General features: G+C 39.7%; 1 protein-coding gene across 2 annotated transcripts in view; it reads left to right on the top strand.

Annotated features, from left to right (window-relative positions):
* BLTP3B (bridge-like lipid transfer protein family member 3B) overlaps positions 1-8871 on the top strand; it is a 50332-nt gene extending 41461 nt beyond the window's left edge. For both annotated transcript variants that reach the window (XM_072350607.1, XM_072350598.1), the window contains 4 exons: positions 2066-2322; positions 4441-4549; positions 6087-6256; positions 7263-8871. In XM_072350607.1, the coding sequence (XP_072206708.1) occupies positions 2066-2322; positions 4441-4549; positions 6087-6256; positions 7263-7388 (662 nt within the window). In that variant the 3' untranslated portion in view covers positions 7389-8871. The remainder of the gene's footprint in view (positions 1-2065; positions 2323-4440; positions 4550-6086; positions 6257-7262) is intronic.
* The last annotated feature ends 11884 nt before the right edge of the window (positions 8872-20755 follow it).

Below are 20755 nucleotides of genomic sequence, written 5' to 3'. Positions count from 1 at the left end.
TGGCTTTATTGAACCTCTTGAGATTCCCTTGGGCCCACCACTCAAGCCTATAATTTGACCAAGCAGAGTGCCAGTGTGACTTATGAAACAACTGCCCTGGTTTTCTACAGTTTTGGTCTGTTCAGCTTTTGGTTTAGAGTATCAAAAATCTGAATCTTTATACGCTGATATTGTGAGTGGTTACTGTAACATTGCGGGAGCAATTAGCAGTGTACCAACTGTGCCTTTTAAAAATATGTTCACGTAGTACAAACATCTTTTCTTTGACAGGCAGCCTAAGTATGTCTGTAGAGATGTGATGTATCACAAAGCTTATGTCTTCTGAATGTAATGTGATCAGCAGAGACATCTTGGAATTTTAACCAAGTGCCTTGTGAACTGGGTGCATCATTTCAGAAGGAAGCAATACTAATTCTGTGAAGCATCTTTTTTTCTTTTCCATTTGGAGGTGGGCAGGATAAGCATTACTGAACACATATGTTCTTCTCTTTTTCCTCCCCAAGTTAGATGTTACATGTACTGCTAACAACAGTGTGCAATACTTTCAACTGTGTAGGAATCTGTGACCAAGAAGCAGTGTAGCTAACCTGCAGCTCACCAGCATTTTGGTTTCTTGGATTGTTTTTGTAATGCTTGCCAGATAATTCAGAGTAGGTTATCTCTGAAACAGAGAAGTAAAGGATAACAAATACAACACGCTTGTGATGAGGAGGTTGTGATGAGGAGGTTTGGCCTCTTCTCCCAGGCAACAAGCAAGCTGTACCAGAGAAAGTTTAGATTAGACATAAGGAAAAACCTTTTCTCTCAGAGAGTGGTCAGGCACTGGAATGGCTGCCCAGGGATGTGGTGGAGTCACCGTCCCTGGCAGAGTTCAAAGAGGCGTCTGGATGAGGAGCTACGAAATATGGTTTAATGCATTGTGGTAGCAGTGGTAATGGGAGGATGGTTGGACTAGATGATCTTGTAGGTCCTTTTCAACCTTGTGATTCTATGATTCTACAAAAAGAAACATAAATAGAAAGGAATTTTTACTCCATCTTTATGTTTAATCTTATCTACTTCTTTTTTTCCAGTTTCTGAGTTTCTGTGTATTCGATATGGCTGAATTAACCAGAGGTTAAATGAAAAAGCATCTCTATGAAAAAACTCATTTTAATTCTGTCTTCAAATCTGTTTAATAGGTGGATGCCCTACTGATATAAACAGATATAATTCAGATGTTTTACTTGAGTTAGTTTGCTTCCAATTATCTTCCTAATTTCACTGCTTGCTTCATAATATAATTGCTGTGAACATATGCTTTTTGTTATATAGATTATTTCAGTAGGTCAGCCATCGCAGTGATGGATGTGACATCAAAAAAAAATCCCCTGGGGTACTTATTTTTGCTGGTGAACCCTCTTTTTCTGAAGTACAAATGGATATTGGAGTTATTTTCTCCATATCTCATTACCTTAAATCTTTAATTTCTAGAACTGTTCAGTTGAATGTTGCAATTGTCCTTACCGGTTAAAAAGTCTGAATCTAACAAGAGAAGGCCTGTTCTTTTAAAGTTCAAATCTACTGCTACAAATAATAGAAGAACATATGGTCATGTTCTCTGTCTTAATTGTGGTTTATGTTCGTGTGTAAGCAAGTATGTTGCTGTGTCAGGAACTTCTGCCTTTCCAAGAGAATACCTGCTTTCCTGAGAGTGTGAACTGACCTGCAAATGTTTCTGAATGAAAATTGAAGGAGTTGGTGGAAAAATATGAAAATAGTTGCTTTTTGATTGTCAAGGCACTGAGAAAATACAAATCTTTTGTGTATAACAGTACTCCTGTATTGTTTCATTTGTCACAGTGAAGTACAAATACTTGTTACTGAACACTTTGTACTTTTAGGTGCTGTAATTACAAAATCAGTCCGACCTTAGTATGTATGTGCAATGCTGCATTATTCCGAATAATACTTCCAAAGTACTTTTGGAAAACTATTTGGAGAGTGGAGGTGGAAATAATTGAACCATAATTGCTTTTTGTACATTGCAAAATTTTAATGCATGTTTATTTTCCTTTTGCAACAGGTTCTGATTTTAAAGCCGTGGCTGGGCCAGTTAAACCATCACCTGAGATTAGTCTGAGGTGGGAAAGTGGGCCTAGTGCCATCATCCATTCTCAGCTGGCTGTAAAGAATGGTTTTCTTCAGTGTCACGTTGAGAACTTCAGTGCTGAATTTCTAACGTCTTCCCTCACAAACATTCAGCATTTTCTAGAAGATGAAGCTGTTGCAGAAGTGATGCCTATGAAGATAAAAGTTTCTAATGCGGTGATTAATTTAAAAGTATGTTAACAAAGAGCTATTTAACTGCTGTGAGGAAATTGTATTTTCATTTCTTTGATAATAACTTGGTAATCTAGATAGAGTTAACTTCAAAGAAACTGCTATCATGTCTTTAGATAATACTAAAACAATGTAAAAATTCATAGATGTGGTTAACTCTGGTATGCCCAGAGAGGAATTCTCTGCATGACCAAGCTATTTACATCAATTAGTATTTGTTATTTTTTTTAAACATCCTCTCCTAGTCACTTTTGTAGAGTGAAACGGTTTTGGAGTATTCTGGGTAAGGTATTCAATATTTCTAAAGAAACTGTAGGTTTGGTTTTCATTTTTGGTCTTTAAACTGGGCTTTTTTGATTAGCAAAGTGATGGTATTTTCATTACAAAACAGTTTTTTGAGGTTAACTTTCTCTTCTACTTTAAAGGTCAGTTTTCATAATGGCAGTTCCGTTCAATAAAAGGAAAAAGATAACAAGAATTCCAGTTCAGACCTCTTGAGTGCTGTTTCTCCAAACTCAGATTTTCAGGGCACTACCTAGAAACAGTTACTAAATGCAGCTCTTCTCACCACTGTAGCTTAAAATAGTAAGGCTAAGAGGACAGTGCTACTCAGGCCTCCTCGAAGACATTCTTTCAGACACCTAAAGGAAGCGGTGAGTTCTGTGCGGCAGAACCATTGGATACAAAAATGAGGACAGTTAAAAACAGTAATAATAAAAAATCATTGTAACATTACTTTGGAAATTAATAATCACTCGTGTAAATGAAGAACACAGTGTGAACTGGAATAGTAGCTCAGATTCTGCATTTGAGGCTAAGGCCTTGATTCTGTTAAGATCATTCTTGACTAGAACATCAGCTGTTGCCTGTACAGTGTTCTGCTCAGACTTGAATATTACACTGCATCAGTGTTCCCTTCCTCCTTTGTGCAGCTTCTTCATCCCCTGAGGATCCGTAGGCACTCCTTCAGGGCTATTTCTACAACAGAAGTAGTGCAAGGACATTTGTTAAGAATGGATCTGATCCCGAGATTCCAGTGCATAACAAACGTGAATACTGAAGTAGAGAAAGGAAGTTTTTAAAATACAGTCAACTAAAGATGAAAATGAGGGTTGTGCTGCCTTATTGGCAGAAAAACAGACTTAGGCAAGTGGTTCCTGAGAGAATGGCTGTTTGAGGTTGGGAATGTGCACCAATAAATGGGCAATTATATTCTGCTTGGCAGTGTAAGCACTGAAGTGCTTGCTCAGGAGTACGTACATCACAGTGATTGGTTGACCAGTGACAGGTTCGGTATACAGATTATTCATTTTTGTATCATTGTTGGTAACAGGGAGCAAGAAAGTATGGTTTAACCTTACGTCCCATCATCTGTTCAATGCTGCATGTATTCTTCTGAACGAGACTTGTTGCAGTGTTTTGTGGTGACAAAAACCCCTTCCTTAAACTCCTGATTTGCTTTTGTACTTTCTGCTGCCATCTCAGCGATGTTCAAGAAACCTTGACAGTTACACCTCATCCAGTTTCTTGCTGTGTGCTTAATGATAGTATGTGTGATTTTTCTGCATTAACCTGCTTGGCAGGGACAATGACCTATAAAGATTTCCTGGGGGAACCCCAGAGGAAGTAATAAGTGACGTTTTTTCCTTCTGTTGAGTACAATAATGAACTGAATTGCAGCTGGCGCCATACCAGACTAAATTCTAAGACGATGAAGTTCTGTCAAGGGTGGTAGCCGTGCCATTGAATCTTCAAATAGGTCAGGGGAAAATCAGATACTATTTAGTGTGGGCTTCTTATCTCTGACTCCGAGAGCTCCTGAACTAAAAAGTGTCTTCAGTTGGGATTAAATCTTACTGAAATGTCTGTGAAAATACTTTGAAGTATTTTAACTAAACTGTGTGGATATTGAGTTCAGCAGACTTACTTGAGAGATAAAATTAAACCTTTAATATGATCCACGGGAAAATAAATAAATTAAAAAGCGGAAGTATAGTGGAGATCCCATTAGAAAACTCTGTCCCTTTCAAGTGTCATTAAAGAAACTTATGTTTAATTTAACATCTTAGCGATTTTGATTTCCCAGTAAGCTCGTTTTTGGATACTTGTATTTTTCAGGATGATAGTCCACGTGAAAATCTCAAGGCATGTGAGCTGGTACCCATCAAGCTACATATTGACATACTTTGGATAGAAAGAAATGATGATGGCTCTTTCTTCATTAGAGGTTTGTATCTTCCTGCCAGTGGTTAACTCAATGTTATAATCCAATTATTACTGATTCTGTATTTGTTTAGATACATACCTAATAACGAAAAGATAACTGGTGGTTAATTTATGTCAGTAGCGCTGCAATAGAATTCTGAGTGTAGTCACACAGAAGAAATGCTCCTTTTTGAGTATTGTTTGTGGTAACAACCTGCAGCTAAATCTGTCTGTTAGGAATATGCATAACACACTGCCAGGGCTTCTTTCATCGGTGCACATCACTTCATCAGATGCCTGAGATTTCTTCCTTGAAGGAAGTTGCATTTCTTTACAATTAAGCAAGATAGCTATCTGCTTGCTTTATAGTTTATCTTGAGTTGCAGGTAGCAGATAATCTGTTTTACAATACGTGCTATTTGAGAAGTTCGGTAGGTATGTTAAATTGTGCATATTATGGTAGCATCCTGGCTAGGTTGACTAGGTTTGTGCCGAGACTTGCATTTCAAACAGGGATTTAACTTCGTACCTTTTATGAAATGTTTATAATGTGCTAATTTTCTTTCTTACATATATAGGCAAATACTAAATACTGATAACTGCTGTCTTTTACGGATAGGCCAAAATATCATTAATAATATTCTGGTCCTACCCCTTGCTCAAAGCAGGGGCAGATCTTGGCCGTCTTCACATATTAGACATGGGAGGAACGAGCAATTTAAGAAGAGGATTTAGAAGGATGGGGGAAAAAAAAATGGAGTATTGAGAAAAATGCCTTTGTTTAACACTTGGTGTACAGCAGTATGTTTGAATAGATCACAGAATGGCTTGGGTTGGAAGAGATCTCAAAGTCAAGCTCCAATCCCTCCTGCCACATGCAGGGCCACCAACCTCTATATCTAATACTAGACCAGGCTGCCCAGGACCCCATCCAACCTGATGTTACAGTGCACTTCAGTTAGGAAGTTTCCTCAGTAGCAAGCCATTTAAGTTATTTTCTAATTTAAAATCTTGACTTTGCAGGTTTATTCCAGCACATTTAAACTTAAATGCAGTCCTCAGATCTTATTTGGACCTGAAGACATTATTGCAGTGGCAATATTAATAGTTTTCAAACTTGTGCCCTTCTCTACTCCCAGTTTCAACACATGTTCTGGGCATCTGATAATGAAGATCTGAAATCCAGTTATTCAAATAGGCTTTTTGAATTGGCAAGCTCTGTTGTCTTTGTTGTATAGCTAATTACTCAGAATGTGTTCTCTATAGTGATGGCAGCACTCTGTACAAAAATGTGATGATTTTCTTGGAGCTAGAAGATGTGTGTTGTGACTTCTTACCCCTCCTTTCCCTTTATTATTGCTCCAGAAAAGTATTTGGCTTCTATTTCAGTTTCATTTCAATTTTTATATTTAATTTTGTAAGGTAAATACGAACATGCCTGATATTAAAAGTGTATTTGTTGAAGTGGCTTTAATTCACTGCTGCTGCTCGTTAAATTCTATTTCCAAAAACAAGACATAAATGTGAACACTACTCTCAAGCATCTTTCTGTGATACAGACAATCAAAGAGTAAATGATGGATCAAAGATGAAGAATTCAAGTAGTGCACTGCAGCAAGCAACAAGACCTGCAGGACATAAAACACAGGACCAAGCCACACAGACTCCTTGTGAAATTCCTAGTCCAGTTAAATCAAACAGAAATTCAGCTGACTTCATCAAAAATGAGGTATGAAGAATTCTCTTTTTTTCCCTCCCCCTTCCCTCAGAGTTGCTACAATCATCACAATTGTCAGGTTATCTGAGAGTAAGCCAGGGTTTACTTGTGTTTAGAATCTGTTTGCGTTGGAAAGTATAAATTGCAGGTAATATAAATATAGTATGGCTCAGTATGTAGGCATGCAAAATACATTTAATACTGCTTTCTAAACAGAATGGTAGTACACTTGTAAGGTGAAATGATACAAAGATGGTAACAGATACTCAAAAGGTTATTTATGAGGAAAAATTCACCAATATGGATGCCTTCACTGGGAAATGCTGAGGCAATCTCCAACACACACTGCCTTAGTGGTGGTCAGCCCTTAAATGAGGTCTAGAGGAGGTGGAGTCAAGCTCCACCCCTTCCGGGAGCACAGCTAAATTACTCTCACCTGTGCTCCCACAGCTGACCCAGCACTTGCCTCAGCTGATTAATCAGAGGTTCAGGCTGTGATTACCAATTTACCCATACAGCACTGCAGACCAATTATTTCCTTTTATATCAGATGGAGTTTTATGAAGGGAAAAGTCACAAACTGTAATTCCTTCTCTCCATCTTCCTGGTTCCTGTACAGCACAACTGTCAAAGGCAAAGGACTGCATGGCTGAGTCAGGTTGTTACTAACCTGTCAGTCCTATCTGGATTTTGAATTGATGGTGACAAAGTTCACACACCAGTTTAGCTTTCTATCTCCATTGGATAAAAATCCATTCTTAGACCTCAGAACGTAGTGTTACTTCTACTCTGCTCCAGAATGAAATGGCATAACTGAAACATGGAATCTGGGGGGTCTTACATCAGTTCTTTCCATTTTCTGCTGTCATTAAATGGGTATCGGTCACTGACCGTAACAGACCTTCCCCAGACAGTGGGTATGACTATCAGTGCATCTCATTTTAGTGATACTGTCATGGATAATGTTGTCAATGTCCAGAAAAACCAATAACACATTTTTCTAACCCAACTGTTTCAGCTTATTGAAGAAAATGAATGTCTCAAACAAGAACTAGCCAAAGCTAAAGCAGCTCTTGCTGAGGTCCAAATGGAAAAAGATGCCCTGCTTCATCGTATAAAGAAGATGAATGTTGATCATCAATAGGACAGTGTTCTGTTGGTGCAAGACCTTCAGGTGACTGCAACATCTGAAGAACTGCTTGTCAATTGCTGGAAGGCGCACTTAGGATTTTTTTTGGTCACAAACGAAGCTTTTCTCATCACAAAAAAGAAATGTTTTTGAAATAGTTACTATTCTCCGAATGTCATTAGATACTGTAACCTTTTTCAGCCCATTTTAAACTGAAACGACTTTGGAGAAATCAGTTTATATCGTACTTTATTAATTTAAGGAAGGAAAAAAAAAAGAAATCATATCGCCTACTTTCAGTATTAACAAAGGAGATGGCATTTTTAAAATGTTTGGGGTTTTTTGTTTTGAAAACTGGATAGCTCAGCAATGCAAGAAGGTGCCCAGTTGCTTAACTGAGTAAAGCGTACCATGCCTCGTTAACAAACTGCACCTCTGTTTGTTAAGGTTATGTTCTAGTATTACTAGACGGTTTCTATATAGGAGGTTACATTTGCACTATGATGATACGTTAGATCCCCTAGAATAGTGTAGCTACTGATAATTAAAATAGCCTGAAACTGGCCCTGAATTCTACGTAATTTGCCCAGAGAGGATTTGAAGAATAATCCTCTGGTGCTATAATGTTCCATTTACCCTTTTCACACATGTTCCTAAAATACCACAGTAAATGCTGGAGAATGTAAGAGGGCACTACTGGACTTTATTCCAGCACGAAGCCCACAACATCTGTACAGCTGGTCTAATTTAGACATTCACTCACATGCTTTTCTCTCTCTGTGACGAGGAGATAACCCTGCAGAAGGATCCAGCAGGTTGTGAAAGGTGATCTTTGAGCCATTTGGCATCCGTGTCTGATTCTGTGAACTTCATCAGACATGCTCAAGGATTCGGTCCAGTGTATTTAAATATGTAAGGTCAGTGCTTGTGGGGGGCGGGGGAAGGGGAATTCCTGCAAGGATTCATTAATTGTATATTGCTTTTTTGATTATAAATATATATATATATATACACACATATATATTAAAAAGCTTTAGAGAAGCATTTAATTACCCTGTAAAATTGTGAGATTACACGAGATGTAATTATGCAATTTAAACCATGGGTGATTTGTACAAATTAATCAATTTTCAGCTAAAAACTGGTACGAGTGAATAAAAAAAGCACAATGCTGTGAAACAGGTTATCAGTGTGCTTCTGGGAAATAACAGCATCAAATAAATGCATACCTGTAAGAGACTGTTTATGCTAGAAGTGGAAATGACTGCATAATTTAACCAGTAACCTTGAATCTGACAACGAGAATCTTTGATTTACTGCCACAAGTTGTTTCTGCTCCACGGGACGTCTGGGGGATATTTTGTTTGTAGATACCGCAGATAAATTTAGATGTATCTCAGAAAGTATTTAGTGCCCCACGGGTTGACTCTGTGTGTTCAGGCTATCAGACTGGTTTAAATTAAACTGCTTTTCATTAAAACTTTTTTGGAGGACGCAGAATTTTCACTGCTGTACGAAGTTATTGAAAGCACGTAGTTTTAATCAGGGGCTCTACGGAAGAACTGGTTCAGGCAGTATTTTAAAGCCTGCAGCTCAAAACCCGGAACTCCCTTTAATACCCATGGAAATGTGTATCTTATTCTAAATAAGGTGTGAGTGATGGTTTCTAATACAGAAACTTAATATGTGTATTTCAAAAGGATATTTAAGGCTTCACAGTGTCAGACGCGGGTAGCCCAGTTTACACAGATATTGCATCAGATTCAGGGGGGCAGTTTTCAACTGGTTGAATTCTGATCGGTGCTCTTAAAGTTGGTAATTGTAACTCAGTTTAACCCTGCCAAGATCTAGCTAGGATTATTCTAAAGAAAGGAATGTGTACGGTGGGTAGCAGCGTGATGATGGAATAATATGTTGAGACTTGTTTAGTTTTTAAACAGAAGTAGCAATATCAGACACTTCTTCCTTGTTACTGCGCAAGCTGATGCCTGCTCCTGTTAGCAAAAAGGAAAACCCCAAAACCCGGCCCAAACAAAGCAGCTCTTCCCAGCATAGATACAGAAATTCTCTTTCATCTTCTTGCACTTCATTACAACAGAATCCATTTCTTTTCAGGGCAGTTTTGTAGGAATGAGCGTAATAGGCGAACGGTTCAGAAGTGTGTGCTTGGTGGTGGGCTGCACGTTGCTGAGAGTGATGGTAATGTGCCGCTCTGACATGAGTTTTGCCATTGAAAAAGTAAATAGAGAGGTTTATTTGTGTTTGAAAGTACCAAGTTAAATGAAACCTTAATAGGTAATCCTAAAAATAGCAATTAAAGACCTCAGATCAAGTGAAAAGGCATAATTTGTTCTCAGGGCTCTGTAATATTCATAACCTCCTTAAATCCTACGTATGGTATGTGTTTCATCAGTAAGGCCTCTTGAATGAATCACGTCCTTTTATTCTGCACAGAACTAAACGGAACAGTTGGGAGATCTTCAGTGTATGCAGAGGACTGACTCCAGAAAGCTTGCAAGCGAGCTGATACCAAGTTTTATTTTACATTTTCTATGGAAATTTAAACCAGTCTACCCGTTAGCTTAGCACTCATTTGGCTTGTTCAGGAATACTGTTCCAGTGTCTACTACAGTGTCAGGTTGGCTGACATTGAGGAGGCTATGCCCGTTCTCAAGCACTGTCATTGAGACATTTGGCATGCGTTGTTCCAGCTCTCACAGTAACTCTTAACATAATGACAAGCACCAATTTTAAATCAAAGTTATGCAGCTTTACAGAATGACTCCTAAAAGGTCTGCTGAAGAATTGTATAGATCCTGGCTGCTCTCTAATATGTCTGTGTCCCTGTCTCTGCTTAATGACAGAGACTGTTCCAGTCCGTGGATTAAACATACCACAACCTTTGGCAGAGGAAAGGATAGGGCTGGCTGGGAGAGAACTGCCTTCTTGGCCTGCCTGCATCTGTCTTCCCTGGTCCTGTTTTCCCTGCCTGCATCTATCTCCCCTAGTCTGTTCAGTCCTCAGGCTCCTCTAGGAATGGACTTTGAGTCTAAAGCTGGAATCATATTTGATCCTTAAAGGATAACTGCTAGCTACAGAACGTTTCCGAAGCCTGACATGGTGATGGTTGCCTTTATTCATATGAAACATGCAGGGAACACGATAATAAAAACTTCTATCAAATCTACGCTTCCAGAAGTACAAAATGTAATGATATATTGTAGAAGTGAACAGCTCAAAGTGAACAGGTTTGGGGTGAGTCGAATGAATGCATTTTCTGTACAAAAAATGTGCTCATATTGGTCTGATTCTGAACGCATTTGTACAAGAATCAGGTTAATCACTAGGAGGTGGTGTCAGGAACGCATAGCAAAAGGTTACCAGCAGCAAACATTAGCTGGAAGAACAAAGCTCTGTATCTCAATCAACTTAAGAACAAACTTCAGTCTTAAGGTTAATCGAACATATGTGTTGTGCAGTTACTTCAGCATTCCTATGGCAAAAAGAGTCTTATGATTCTACCATTTCTCTTTGAAAATGAAATGAGTTAATTGTGACGGTCTCTTCTCACCACTTCAGTTAAATAATTATGGTTCCTTTACAAGCTTTAAGCAGTTCAAACTTTTCTTAATGAGAGTAAGCGAGGTATTTTTGGGTATTTTATCTTTAAATTGTCTGGCTACTAATTAAAATGTTTGCTTATTGGCTAATGTGGATTTTGGATATGAAAAACCAGGCCAGTCTTACAAAACAGCTATTTTGGGGATGCCAACAAGAGAATTTGAAAGGACTTTTTGCAACTCGCAGCTTCTCACATGCTGTAAAGCAACTTCCAAGTATGTCACGTGGCTTTGCTAGCTGCAGCAGGAGTGAGTCTTCAAAGCAGCAACGGAATGCCCTTCGTAGCCTCTTGCTCTTACCCAGAATAAGGGAAACATTCTGCACTTCAAGGAAAGAACTCTCACATTGTCAGCTACTTCAGTGGGTGAACGTTATTAACTTTGATGAAAGGTCATTTTGGTTTTACCTGTCACTGCCCGCTCCAAACCAACCAGTTGTACAGAAGTATCTCCATTTTGTTGTTTCTTCATTATCCATTGCCTTTCTGTTGCCATTTTAACATGATGAGAAGTGGACTGTCTGCATTTCCTAAAGCTTTTCCCGTGTAATTTCAATGTTGACTGTTAGAATATCTTAAGATTTTCTGAGGGCATAATTAAGCTGCATCGCAGCTCGGTAAGGAACAACTGAAAATGCTGACTGCCTTCTATAGCATGTGAGTTAAGGACTGCTGCTGTCTATTCTGTGAGAGTAAGCTGGTAGCATGGGAACTGGTTAATGCAGTTCTTTTAGGCTAGAGTATGACTGAAGCACTGCGATTAGATTTGAGTTAGATGATTGGTAATATCCCAACTGTTTGACTGATGTGGGCACAGATGAGTGCTGCAGAAGTGGTAGCATGAGCCAGCAAGTGCTGAGTAAGGAACGAGCCTCCAAACAGCCCATCTGTAGAACAAATCTGGGTGACTCCTGACCTCAACTAACCATTACCATGGAAGGTGCAACTGCCATAAATGTCACAGTGTAGTTGCGCTGTATGAGCAATTACTGCAGGTTCTCAGCAGCAGAAAATACTTCTCCAGTAAGAACTGTCATATCGCATTGCATGATGATCGCTCTTTTTTACCAGTAAGAAGAATGGTGCTGAACAGTTCTGAGAATTCCCATTTGTTTCATTCCTGCGTTTAAACGCGACTAAAACTCGGTGAGCAGGACTGTCCTCACCGCGCTACCACTAGATGGCAGTCCAAGAAGTCACTTGTAGCTCCGTTTCCTTCCTGACCACTCTGCTTTGACTATCGGCTCACGAACGGTCCCATTAAACAAGATGTCAGTATTCGTAGCTGAAGTTCTTATAAACTTTTGGTTATTGATTTCATTATGTGATGTTAAGATGGGTTTTATTTCACTAATAATTCAGATAGCTTGTCTTTTTTTCTACTGCCTTCCTTATGGCACACTCTGTTCCAACAACTCCACCTTGTTATCATCCATTTATTTGCTCAATTATCCTGCTAGCTAGAAAAGAAAAAAGAAAATAATAATAATAATAATAAAAAACGGAATCATTTTTAGAAAATGGAGCATACAGATTGCTTTTCTGCATTTGGAGAACAACCATATTTAATCCCTTACCCTCCTTTGCCAGATGGTGTAGTGGAAATGCTAAGGCATGGCCCAGACCTCATTTAAGGGTTGGCAGTGGAGGCAAAGGTATTTCATGTGGAGATCCTTGCTCACTTAAGGACCTTACAGGCCTTATGAAGGTAAGCAGATTCTTTCCCGTATTTCTGTGCCCTCTGTTTTGTCTGAGTAGATACTCACTTACAGTGGGCTGGGATCTTGCTGCTCTGTTGTCTTGTTGTGCTTTCCATCGTGTTACAGATAGTGATATAACAAGAAGGTTTATATTAATACTACAGTGTATGATCTGGAGTTGTGCCTTTTTTATACCCCTCTCAGTTCTCCAAAAAACTTACAAGCGGGATGACTAAGCAGAGAGAAAATCTACATAAAATTACTGGAGGAATGGGGCTGCGTTATTTTTGTCATAGCTGGAGAAAATAACATCGCAAGCAGATGTCTCTTCATTCCCCTGGAATCTTAATCTGTTCGTTCTGCTTTCATTTTGTTAATTTTATTCTAAGCAAGGCACTGCAATTAAGGACAGGTGTTATGGAGAGTTGTTCCCGAGGTGTCACCCTGTAGTGCCGCCCAGGAGAACACGTCGTAGAACTGGTCAGCATAGTGGACACCAACACAACCACAGCCACGTGGCTGAGCAGCACTTGGAGTAGCAACGAGGCAACGCTGGTCAAATTCAGCAGGAAAAATCCTGAAAAGCCATTACACAGTCAATAATATTTATGTGCCAGACAGCGTTCACCAACCAAAAACCAACCAACCCAATACAACAGCCTGCCTATCTACATAATAAAATGCCATTCTCAGCACTGTATTACCTATACAGGAGTAATGCAAGCGTACGCTAAGTTTCAAGCAGCCATTGAGAAATTCTATAAAGCAGAATCAGCTGTTTGCATTAATGCATCCAAAGTCATCCCAACTTGCTGCCAGCTGGCAACGTGCGGCTCCCAAGGAAAATTGCAACCTGTAAGTTTCCAACTCCCACTCATCTGAAGGCATAACTGAGAGTTCGTGACCTGAATGGTAAAGCTCTTAAAACCTTCTGCGCTTATCAGAAGCACTTTCAGCTTATACCACAGGAAAGTATTCCTTCAAAGCCGTAACTTGGAGAAGGTTTTAAAAGACTCTTTGAAATGGGACCCAGGAAAGTACTTGGGTAGGATGAGACAAGATGGTTTCTTTTTTTCTTTGCAATTATGCAAACCGTGCCCAGAGTTACTTCCTGTAAATCACTGCTGACAAGAAACTGCAGGGAAAACAATATTAGAACCAATTCTGTCTAACTTATTTAGGAAGGCTTGCTCCTGTCTGGCTGAGTAATTGTCACTGGGATCACCTTGAAGTCTACAGGTGTTGCGGTCAAAAAGGGGAAGAAAAAAAAAAGCAGTAATTAATGATCTATAGGCAGTAGCACCTTTTATTAACATGGTAATAGAGACTATCACATAGAGCAACACCACTGTGCACATACAAGCTGGCTACTGATTGATAAGCTCTGCCATTAGAGTATCGCTGTATAGTTTCCCACTTTGCTGATGCTTGGAAACTTATAATGTTAGTCAGTATAACCTTCTTAAGGTGAGACTTAAGAATAACAAGGGACTTAACTTCACCCAGTAGTGATTCTGAGAGCTCACCCACAGCGCAGTCCCTGAGATCCAGCATGGTGTACTTTTTCATTTCAAACCCATCCTGACAGAGAAATCTTCCCTGTGAGAAATATGAAGTGATATTAAAGAAGATAAGTAGAAAACAACGATTTTCAAAGGATTCAAAATAGCTGGGATAGACGAGCTGGTGTAAAAGAAGTCCTGTTGTGTGAAGAAAACCAAACTGACCTGGCTTGTATGTTACAGCTGAATTGTTTCCTTGCTAAAATGGGGGGAGAGGGAGGTGGTGAGGAGGAACAACCTTGATTATAAACAGGTTTCAGGTGAACGCAGGTTCAGTCCTCAGTGGGGCACTGTTCAGAGAAGCAGTAATTTGATGAAATGCTAACATCAAAATGAAGCTGAGCAGTACCACGCTTTGCTGTTTCAATGTTACAATTGTTTTACGGTATCTCCTTCACCGGCAAATGAAATACGTGATGGAATAGTAGTGTCACAAGCCTACACATCTGACGTAGAGCTTATTTTTGAGAAATCATGTGGTGCTTGACAGGTTCAGATGTGAATGGAGGAGCAAAAACATAAAAAAATCCCTCAGCACAGCAGTTACTTGATTTATATGAGTTAGCAAGTTTCTTACTTCGATTCCTTGCACTAAAATATTTTCATACATTCTCTTTACTCCACATCTCCCCTACAGGGGCAGGCTGGGAGAGCTGAGGTTCTTCAGCCTGGAGAGGAGAGCTCCTGTGGAACCTTATAGCGGCCTCCCAGTATATGAAGGGGGCCTAGAGGAAAGCTGGGGAGGGACTTTTTATAAGGGCATGTAGCAACAGGATGAGGGTGAATGGCTTTAAACTGGAAGAGGGTAGATTTAGATCAAATATTAGGAAGAAATTCATTGCTGTGAGGGTGGTGAGACAGTGGAACAAGTTGCCCTGTGAGGATGTGAGTGCTCCCACCCTGGAGGCATCCAAGGTCAGGCTGTGAGCAACCTGGCCTAGAGGGAGGTATCCCTGCCTGTAGCAGGGAGGTTGGAGTTAGATGATCTTAAAGGTCCCTTCCAACCCAAACCATTCTATGATTTCTTTTTCTTTTTGGAGGGGGTAGAGGGAATGTTGGAAGTCAGGGTCTAAAAAGATTCAAGTTGATTTGTGTCACATCTGATTATTTGATTAAAGGACACATTCCAGTAATTGCTGGGTGTTTTTTCTAGAATGACGTTGGTCTGTTTTCATATCCACAACAAAGTATGTCTGTGCATTCTCTGTCCTTTTAACAGAATATGGCAATGGAACATCTGCCATGCATAGCTACACCCATTTTCTCTCTTTGGAGAAGAATCCACAGACTTTGTTCCTAATCATGTTTTGCTGAATCAGCTCCTCTTAGAAGAATGTTGTGGATGTGCTGGTATTCCTGTAATCCTTTCTGCTACCTTTGTTCCTATGTCTGGGCAAATGTGCTTTTGTGTTCTTTAAACATCCCTCTTACATTTAATATTCTTTGTGTATGTTTCTGCTCTTGACTCTTTATCTCAGCTGCTGAATTAAATTCCGTAGGGCTTTTTTACCTGGTGTCAACAGTCACCTTTGCTTCAAATAAAGCGTAAATCGAATGAAGTGGCTCTTTTAGCCATAGACTTTGCCAATTGTTATTTTTTAACTAAAATCTCTTGTATTATCTGAAGGCTGAAAATGAGAGAGTTCTCATATTAGCAAACAAATCACTCATGCTAATATTTTCCCCTGTAATTCACAGAAGGGATACAGTGAATTTCTAAATCTCATTTATAAACAAGTCCTCTCACCCAAAAAGCAATAACTTTCTTCCCTAGGCAACACAGGACCAGCTTTCAAATTTCAATAAATGCTATAATGTTGTTCTGTGGGATCTGGAGAAGTAATCAAGAATGAAGAGCCTCTTGAATGTTGGGCTAACCAAATAAAGTATCAAGGGCCCTGATCTTATGCTAGGAACAACAAAATCACCATCTCTGTCAAACTCAGTATTAACTCTTCTTGGCAGGTAACAGGAGAAGCCTTAACGTCAGGATGACTGTGGCTGTGTATGTACTGTGCAAAAATACAGCCAGCAATACTCCGTGTATTTAAATTTACATAAGAAGACATTAAACTGCGTTCTTACACAAGGCATAATCCTCAGTCAAGACAGGTATATTAGCAAGATGATGAACAAAGCTATTTCTCGTGCTGCGTTAGTACTGGTGTGCGTGCATAAGGCTCTATGCTAAAAGGTGATTTATCAGAATAAAAGCACACGCAGTCAAGCATAATGCAAAGCAACCCTAAGCTTATTCTAAATTGAAATGTTTGAATGAAGAAATACCTCTGTGAGTTTTAAGCAAGCCTGTCCCCTGAAAATTTCACTGTTTCCCTGGTTATTCTTTGGAAAAACAAACAAACGAACGAAAAAAGCACCAGGTAATGGGTTTATATTTACCTTTTACACACCACTTGTGGTTTTATATGCTTCTATTGTGCTTTTCCATGACTATCCTTTTGAAAGCTGAAGTGGTCTGCTCTATTCAAGCTGCTCAATGGCTGTACCGTACAGCTGGTTGTATCTCTTATCCTTTATTGTGTCTTGTTTCTGATCAAATCTTATTGGGACAGGTCAAACGTGATGGTTTTTTAAGTTGACATAATGATGCTCGTTTCCCTTCCTAGTAATTCCCAGCAGTTTTCTTGGCCATGTTGATTACCATGGAGCATTCAGCTGGCATTTTCAGAGAAACATCTCCAACAACTTGAAACTGTGGAGATGTGGCTGCAGGTTTGGAATTGTAAAAAGGGAATTCCAGATTTCCCTCCAGTATCACAGCAGAGAAATTACTCCTTTCTTTTGTCAGTGCTGAATTCCAGTTCCCATCTGCTTTCTACTAGAATGTTGCTGCGATGTAGCCTTGCACACTCAGTTGTAGTTTATTCTGAAATCTGTTTTCATTAGCAAAATGTGGTACCTCACTTTGTACGCTCCATGGAGATTATGAGTTCGCTGGGACCTCTACAGAGCACTCACCTTTGTGAAAACTAACCATTCTTCCACTTCACCTCTTTAACCAACTGTTCGCTCATAAAAGAATTTTTCTTCTTACTCACTAACAGTTCAGCTTCTCTGAAAGAATTCGGGAATGATCTTGCCAAAAGCCTTTTAGAAAGCCAAATACAGTCTATTGATTCAATTACCATTCTCCATATGCTCTTTGACTCCTTCAAAGAATTCTGATAGATTTGGGAGACATGACTTGCTTCTCCAAAAGCTGTACTACTGGATGCTAACAGGTGCCTACCTATTTGCCAGGTATAGAAAACAGTCTCTAGTTTTCCAACTTCCTCTTCAAGCCCTTTGAAAATTATTGGCATCATATTAACAATAGCCTGCAACTCACAGTTCTTAATTTCTTGTGTTTTGGATTTGAAGTTCCTTTGGACTCTTTGGAGAACTGGATCCAGTCAGGCAAGCTGTTTTTATCTGCTGGTTTGGTTAAAGAAAGACTTATGGCACTGTAACTGCAGTTGATCCCTTCAACTTTGCTTGAAAAGAAGGGTCCTTGCAGTTAAAATGGCGAAAACTTCTTGCACTGCAAATAGTTATGTCCACTAAAAAAGAAGTAGCCAGACTCAAGACTGTCCACTGGAACAGGTTGCCCAAGGAGGCTGTGGATGCCCCATCCCTGAAGGCACTCAAGGCCAGGCTGGATGTGGCTCTGGGCAGCCTGGTCTGGCAGGTGGCAACCCTGCACATAGCAGGGGGGATTGAAACTGGATGATCATTGTGGTCCTTTTCAACCCAGGCCATCCTGTGATTCTATGAAGAATACAGTACAAAATTACCTTCCTGCAACATTTCTGTTAATAGCAATGAAAGCTATAAATTGTAAGTGTTTGGGAAATTGCAGCTGGAAAGAGAATCAGTGGAAAAGAAAGTGTTGTGTTCAATTGGATGAGCTAATTCCCACTGCAACATTAACCATAACTTGTCTAACCTTGTCATCTATTTCCATTTTCAAATGTTTATTATGTATATAGCTATTACTATTAGTTGTATCAGGATATTATTTCCCAGCTGTGAGTCTATACCTTTTAAATACATACATACAGTTCTGAATATTTGCAGTTGTGTGCAAGATTCATTTCCATTAACCATTCTTTCTTCAGGACCCACTGATGTCAGGAGATGCATGTTGCAGAGCGGCACAGTTGGTCATCAAAGTGTGTACCCACAAGCATAAACACACTTGAAGGATGTATGATGCACTGGTGTCTGCTCAGCAGTTTCTGTTACTCGAGTGATTTACCAATCTATATTCCTAATCACTGGTTGCTATTGTTGGAGCCACAAAGAGAATGGAAATCATTGTCAGGATGCCTCTAGCGATGCTATTGCCTTACAGCGTACCAGGCCCTGTTGTGGCCTTCCTGCACTGCTGTTCAAGGGCCAGGGAGGATAACATGTGCCCATGATTCTACCTGCTGCCTTTACCTTCAGCTGTTATGCCTTATGCTTCATCTGAGATTTCTTTATGATCATTCTTTCAGTCAGACACAATCTGATATGTTGGCAATGCTGTGCATATCTTAAAAAGAAGGCAAGATGTAGGAAATATTTTGAAGACTGAAAGAGTTTGCAGTGTATCAAACATAGAAGGAAGTAATTTTTATTGCAAGCTTGACAGGCAAAGCTTTAGTCCTGTATTGTAACTGTCAGCAGACACTGGATTGGAGCATCTAATCAGCATGCTGCTCTTACCTACTTGTATTCACATTTCATTCTGCATTTCTCTCTAATGCATGAAAAACAGGGTTAGGCATATTTTGATAGCAAACTGATGCAAACCTACATCAGAGTGGAAGGACTGGATGAATAATTATACTGCTAATCCCACCTGCTGTCACACAACAAATACATGCACAGAAATATATAGATATGCCAGTTAATCTTAGCTGCACTAGCAATGGCATGGCAGACATTGACTTGCTGTCAGTAATACCTCTTCACTGCTTTCTGAAAGCTTTGCTCTCCAACGTGAGCATGACCTGCAGCCGGTGTGTACCCAAAACTTTTGAGCAGTGGGATACTACAGCACACTGGGGAAAGCAGAACATTTCCCATTATATGCTCAGATGGTTCCAAAGGTCACCGTGTGATGGAACAGTAGTTCAGTTTCTTCTCTTCTTCCACATATTCTGAGCCCCACAAGAAGGATGTAGTGTGGTCAGACAGCACAAATGCTGAAACAGCATCTTGCTGCTGTGCACCATCACTAACAATGGGATCATCTTGCATGTACTCATCTGTTACAAATTTACGCCCTGATGATGTGCCTTGTCTCAAAGCAAACAATTGTTTACATTATATTATACCTAATCACAATTGTGCAGTCTGATACTACTCATCAAACATGGCTTTTTCTTTATATGCTACTTTTCCTTATTCTGATGGCTCTTTTGTGGAGCCATATCATCTTGGTGTTGTAAGTTTTGTCTAGCACCCTCATTTTCTCTTGTTTTCTTTTTCAGTGGAAGAGGATTTAAGTCCTCGTGAGTGTGTAAATCCTTTTCCTCTTTCAGTGGTGAGACCTAACATGAATGTACTGCAGTGCATCCCGCTGATCTAAGCAGAAGGCCTGTCTGCTGCTCCTCCCTTCTCAGCCAACCGCTGGGGAAGGTTGTCAGAGGAGGGCTGATGGGCATCTTGACTTCACGCTGACACAGAAACAGGACAGGCATTTGCATCTGCCTCCTTGCTACAACACAGATATAGAGACCCTGGATGTTTCCAGAGAAGGGTAAAGAAGCCAGTTAAAATGTCTGGAGCTCAAGTCTTACGAGGAGCATCTGGGCAAAATGGGACTGATCAGCCTGGAGAAGAGGAGGCTCATGGAAGATCTTATCACTCTCCACAACTCCCTGAAAGGAGGGTGCAGTGAGGTGGGAATTGGGATCTTCTCCCAGATAACAGTAACAGGACATATTCTGAAGAGCAAAATATCGTGTTAAGTCTAAAAGAGTCTTGCCACCTGCATGACAAACAGCTCTTTCTCTAGGGTACTTCTGAACCCTTTGTCCCTATACCATGGATGTAGAATAATGAGAAGAATTAAGTGAGGCTATTTAATACCGATTTGTTTTTTACTTCCATTTTTTTTTTCTATTGGCTTCTTCCATCATTTTGAGCACTTTTTCAGAATATCCTTCAGAATTTCTAATAGAGATCTTTGCATCTTTACATGAGAGCACTGAGAACAGGCAGTCCTGAAATATGATGTTAACGTTTGCTGTTCTACACAGCTATTTTTAATATCACAGATTCAGTTTTTTTTTTTTGTTTTTTCAATATTTGCAACTCAGTTTTTCATATCCCCTCTATGCTCCTTCTGGAAAATAGAGTGGAAAGTCAGAGAATTTGAGGAAGCATTCATTTAACTTGCCTAAACTATGGGAGTCTGCAGGGAGAGGAAATCAAGTTGTCACCCTGAAACAAGAACAAAACCACGTGATGATTGCATTGTAAAAACATTAAAGAAAATCCCTGTTTGTT

The sequence above is a fragment of the Excalfactoria chinensis genome, chromosome 1 (assembly GCF_039878825.1).
Source record: "Excalfactoria chinensis isolate bCotChi1 chromosome 1, bCotChi1.hap2, whole genome shotgun sequence".
Lineage (NCBI taxonomy): Eukaryota > Metazoa > Chordata > Aves > Galliformes > Phasianidae > Excalfactoria > Excalfactoria chinensis.
This window is presented reverse-complemented; position numbering and strand designations above follow the sequence as displayed.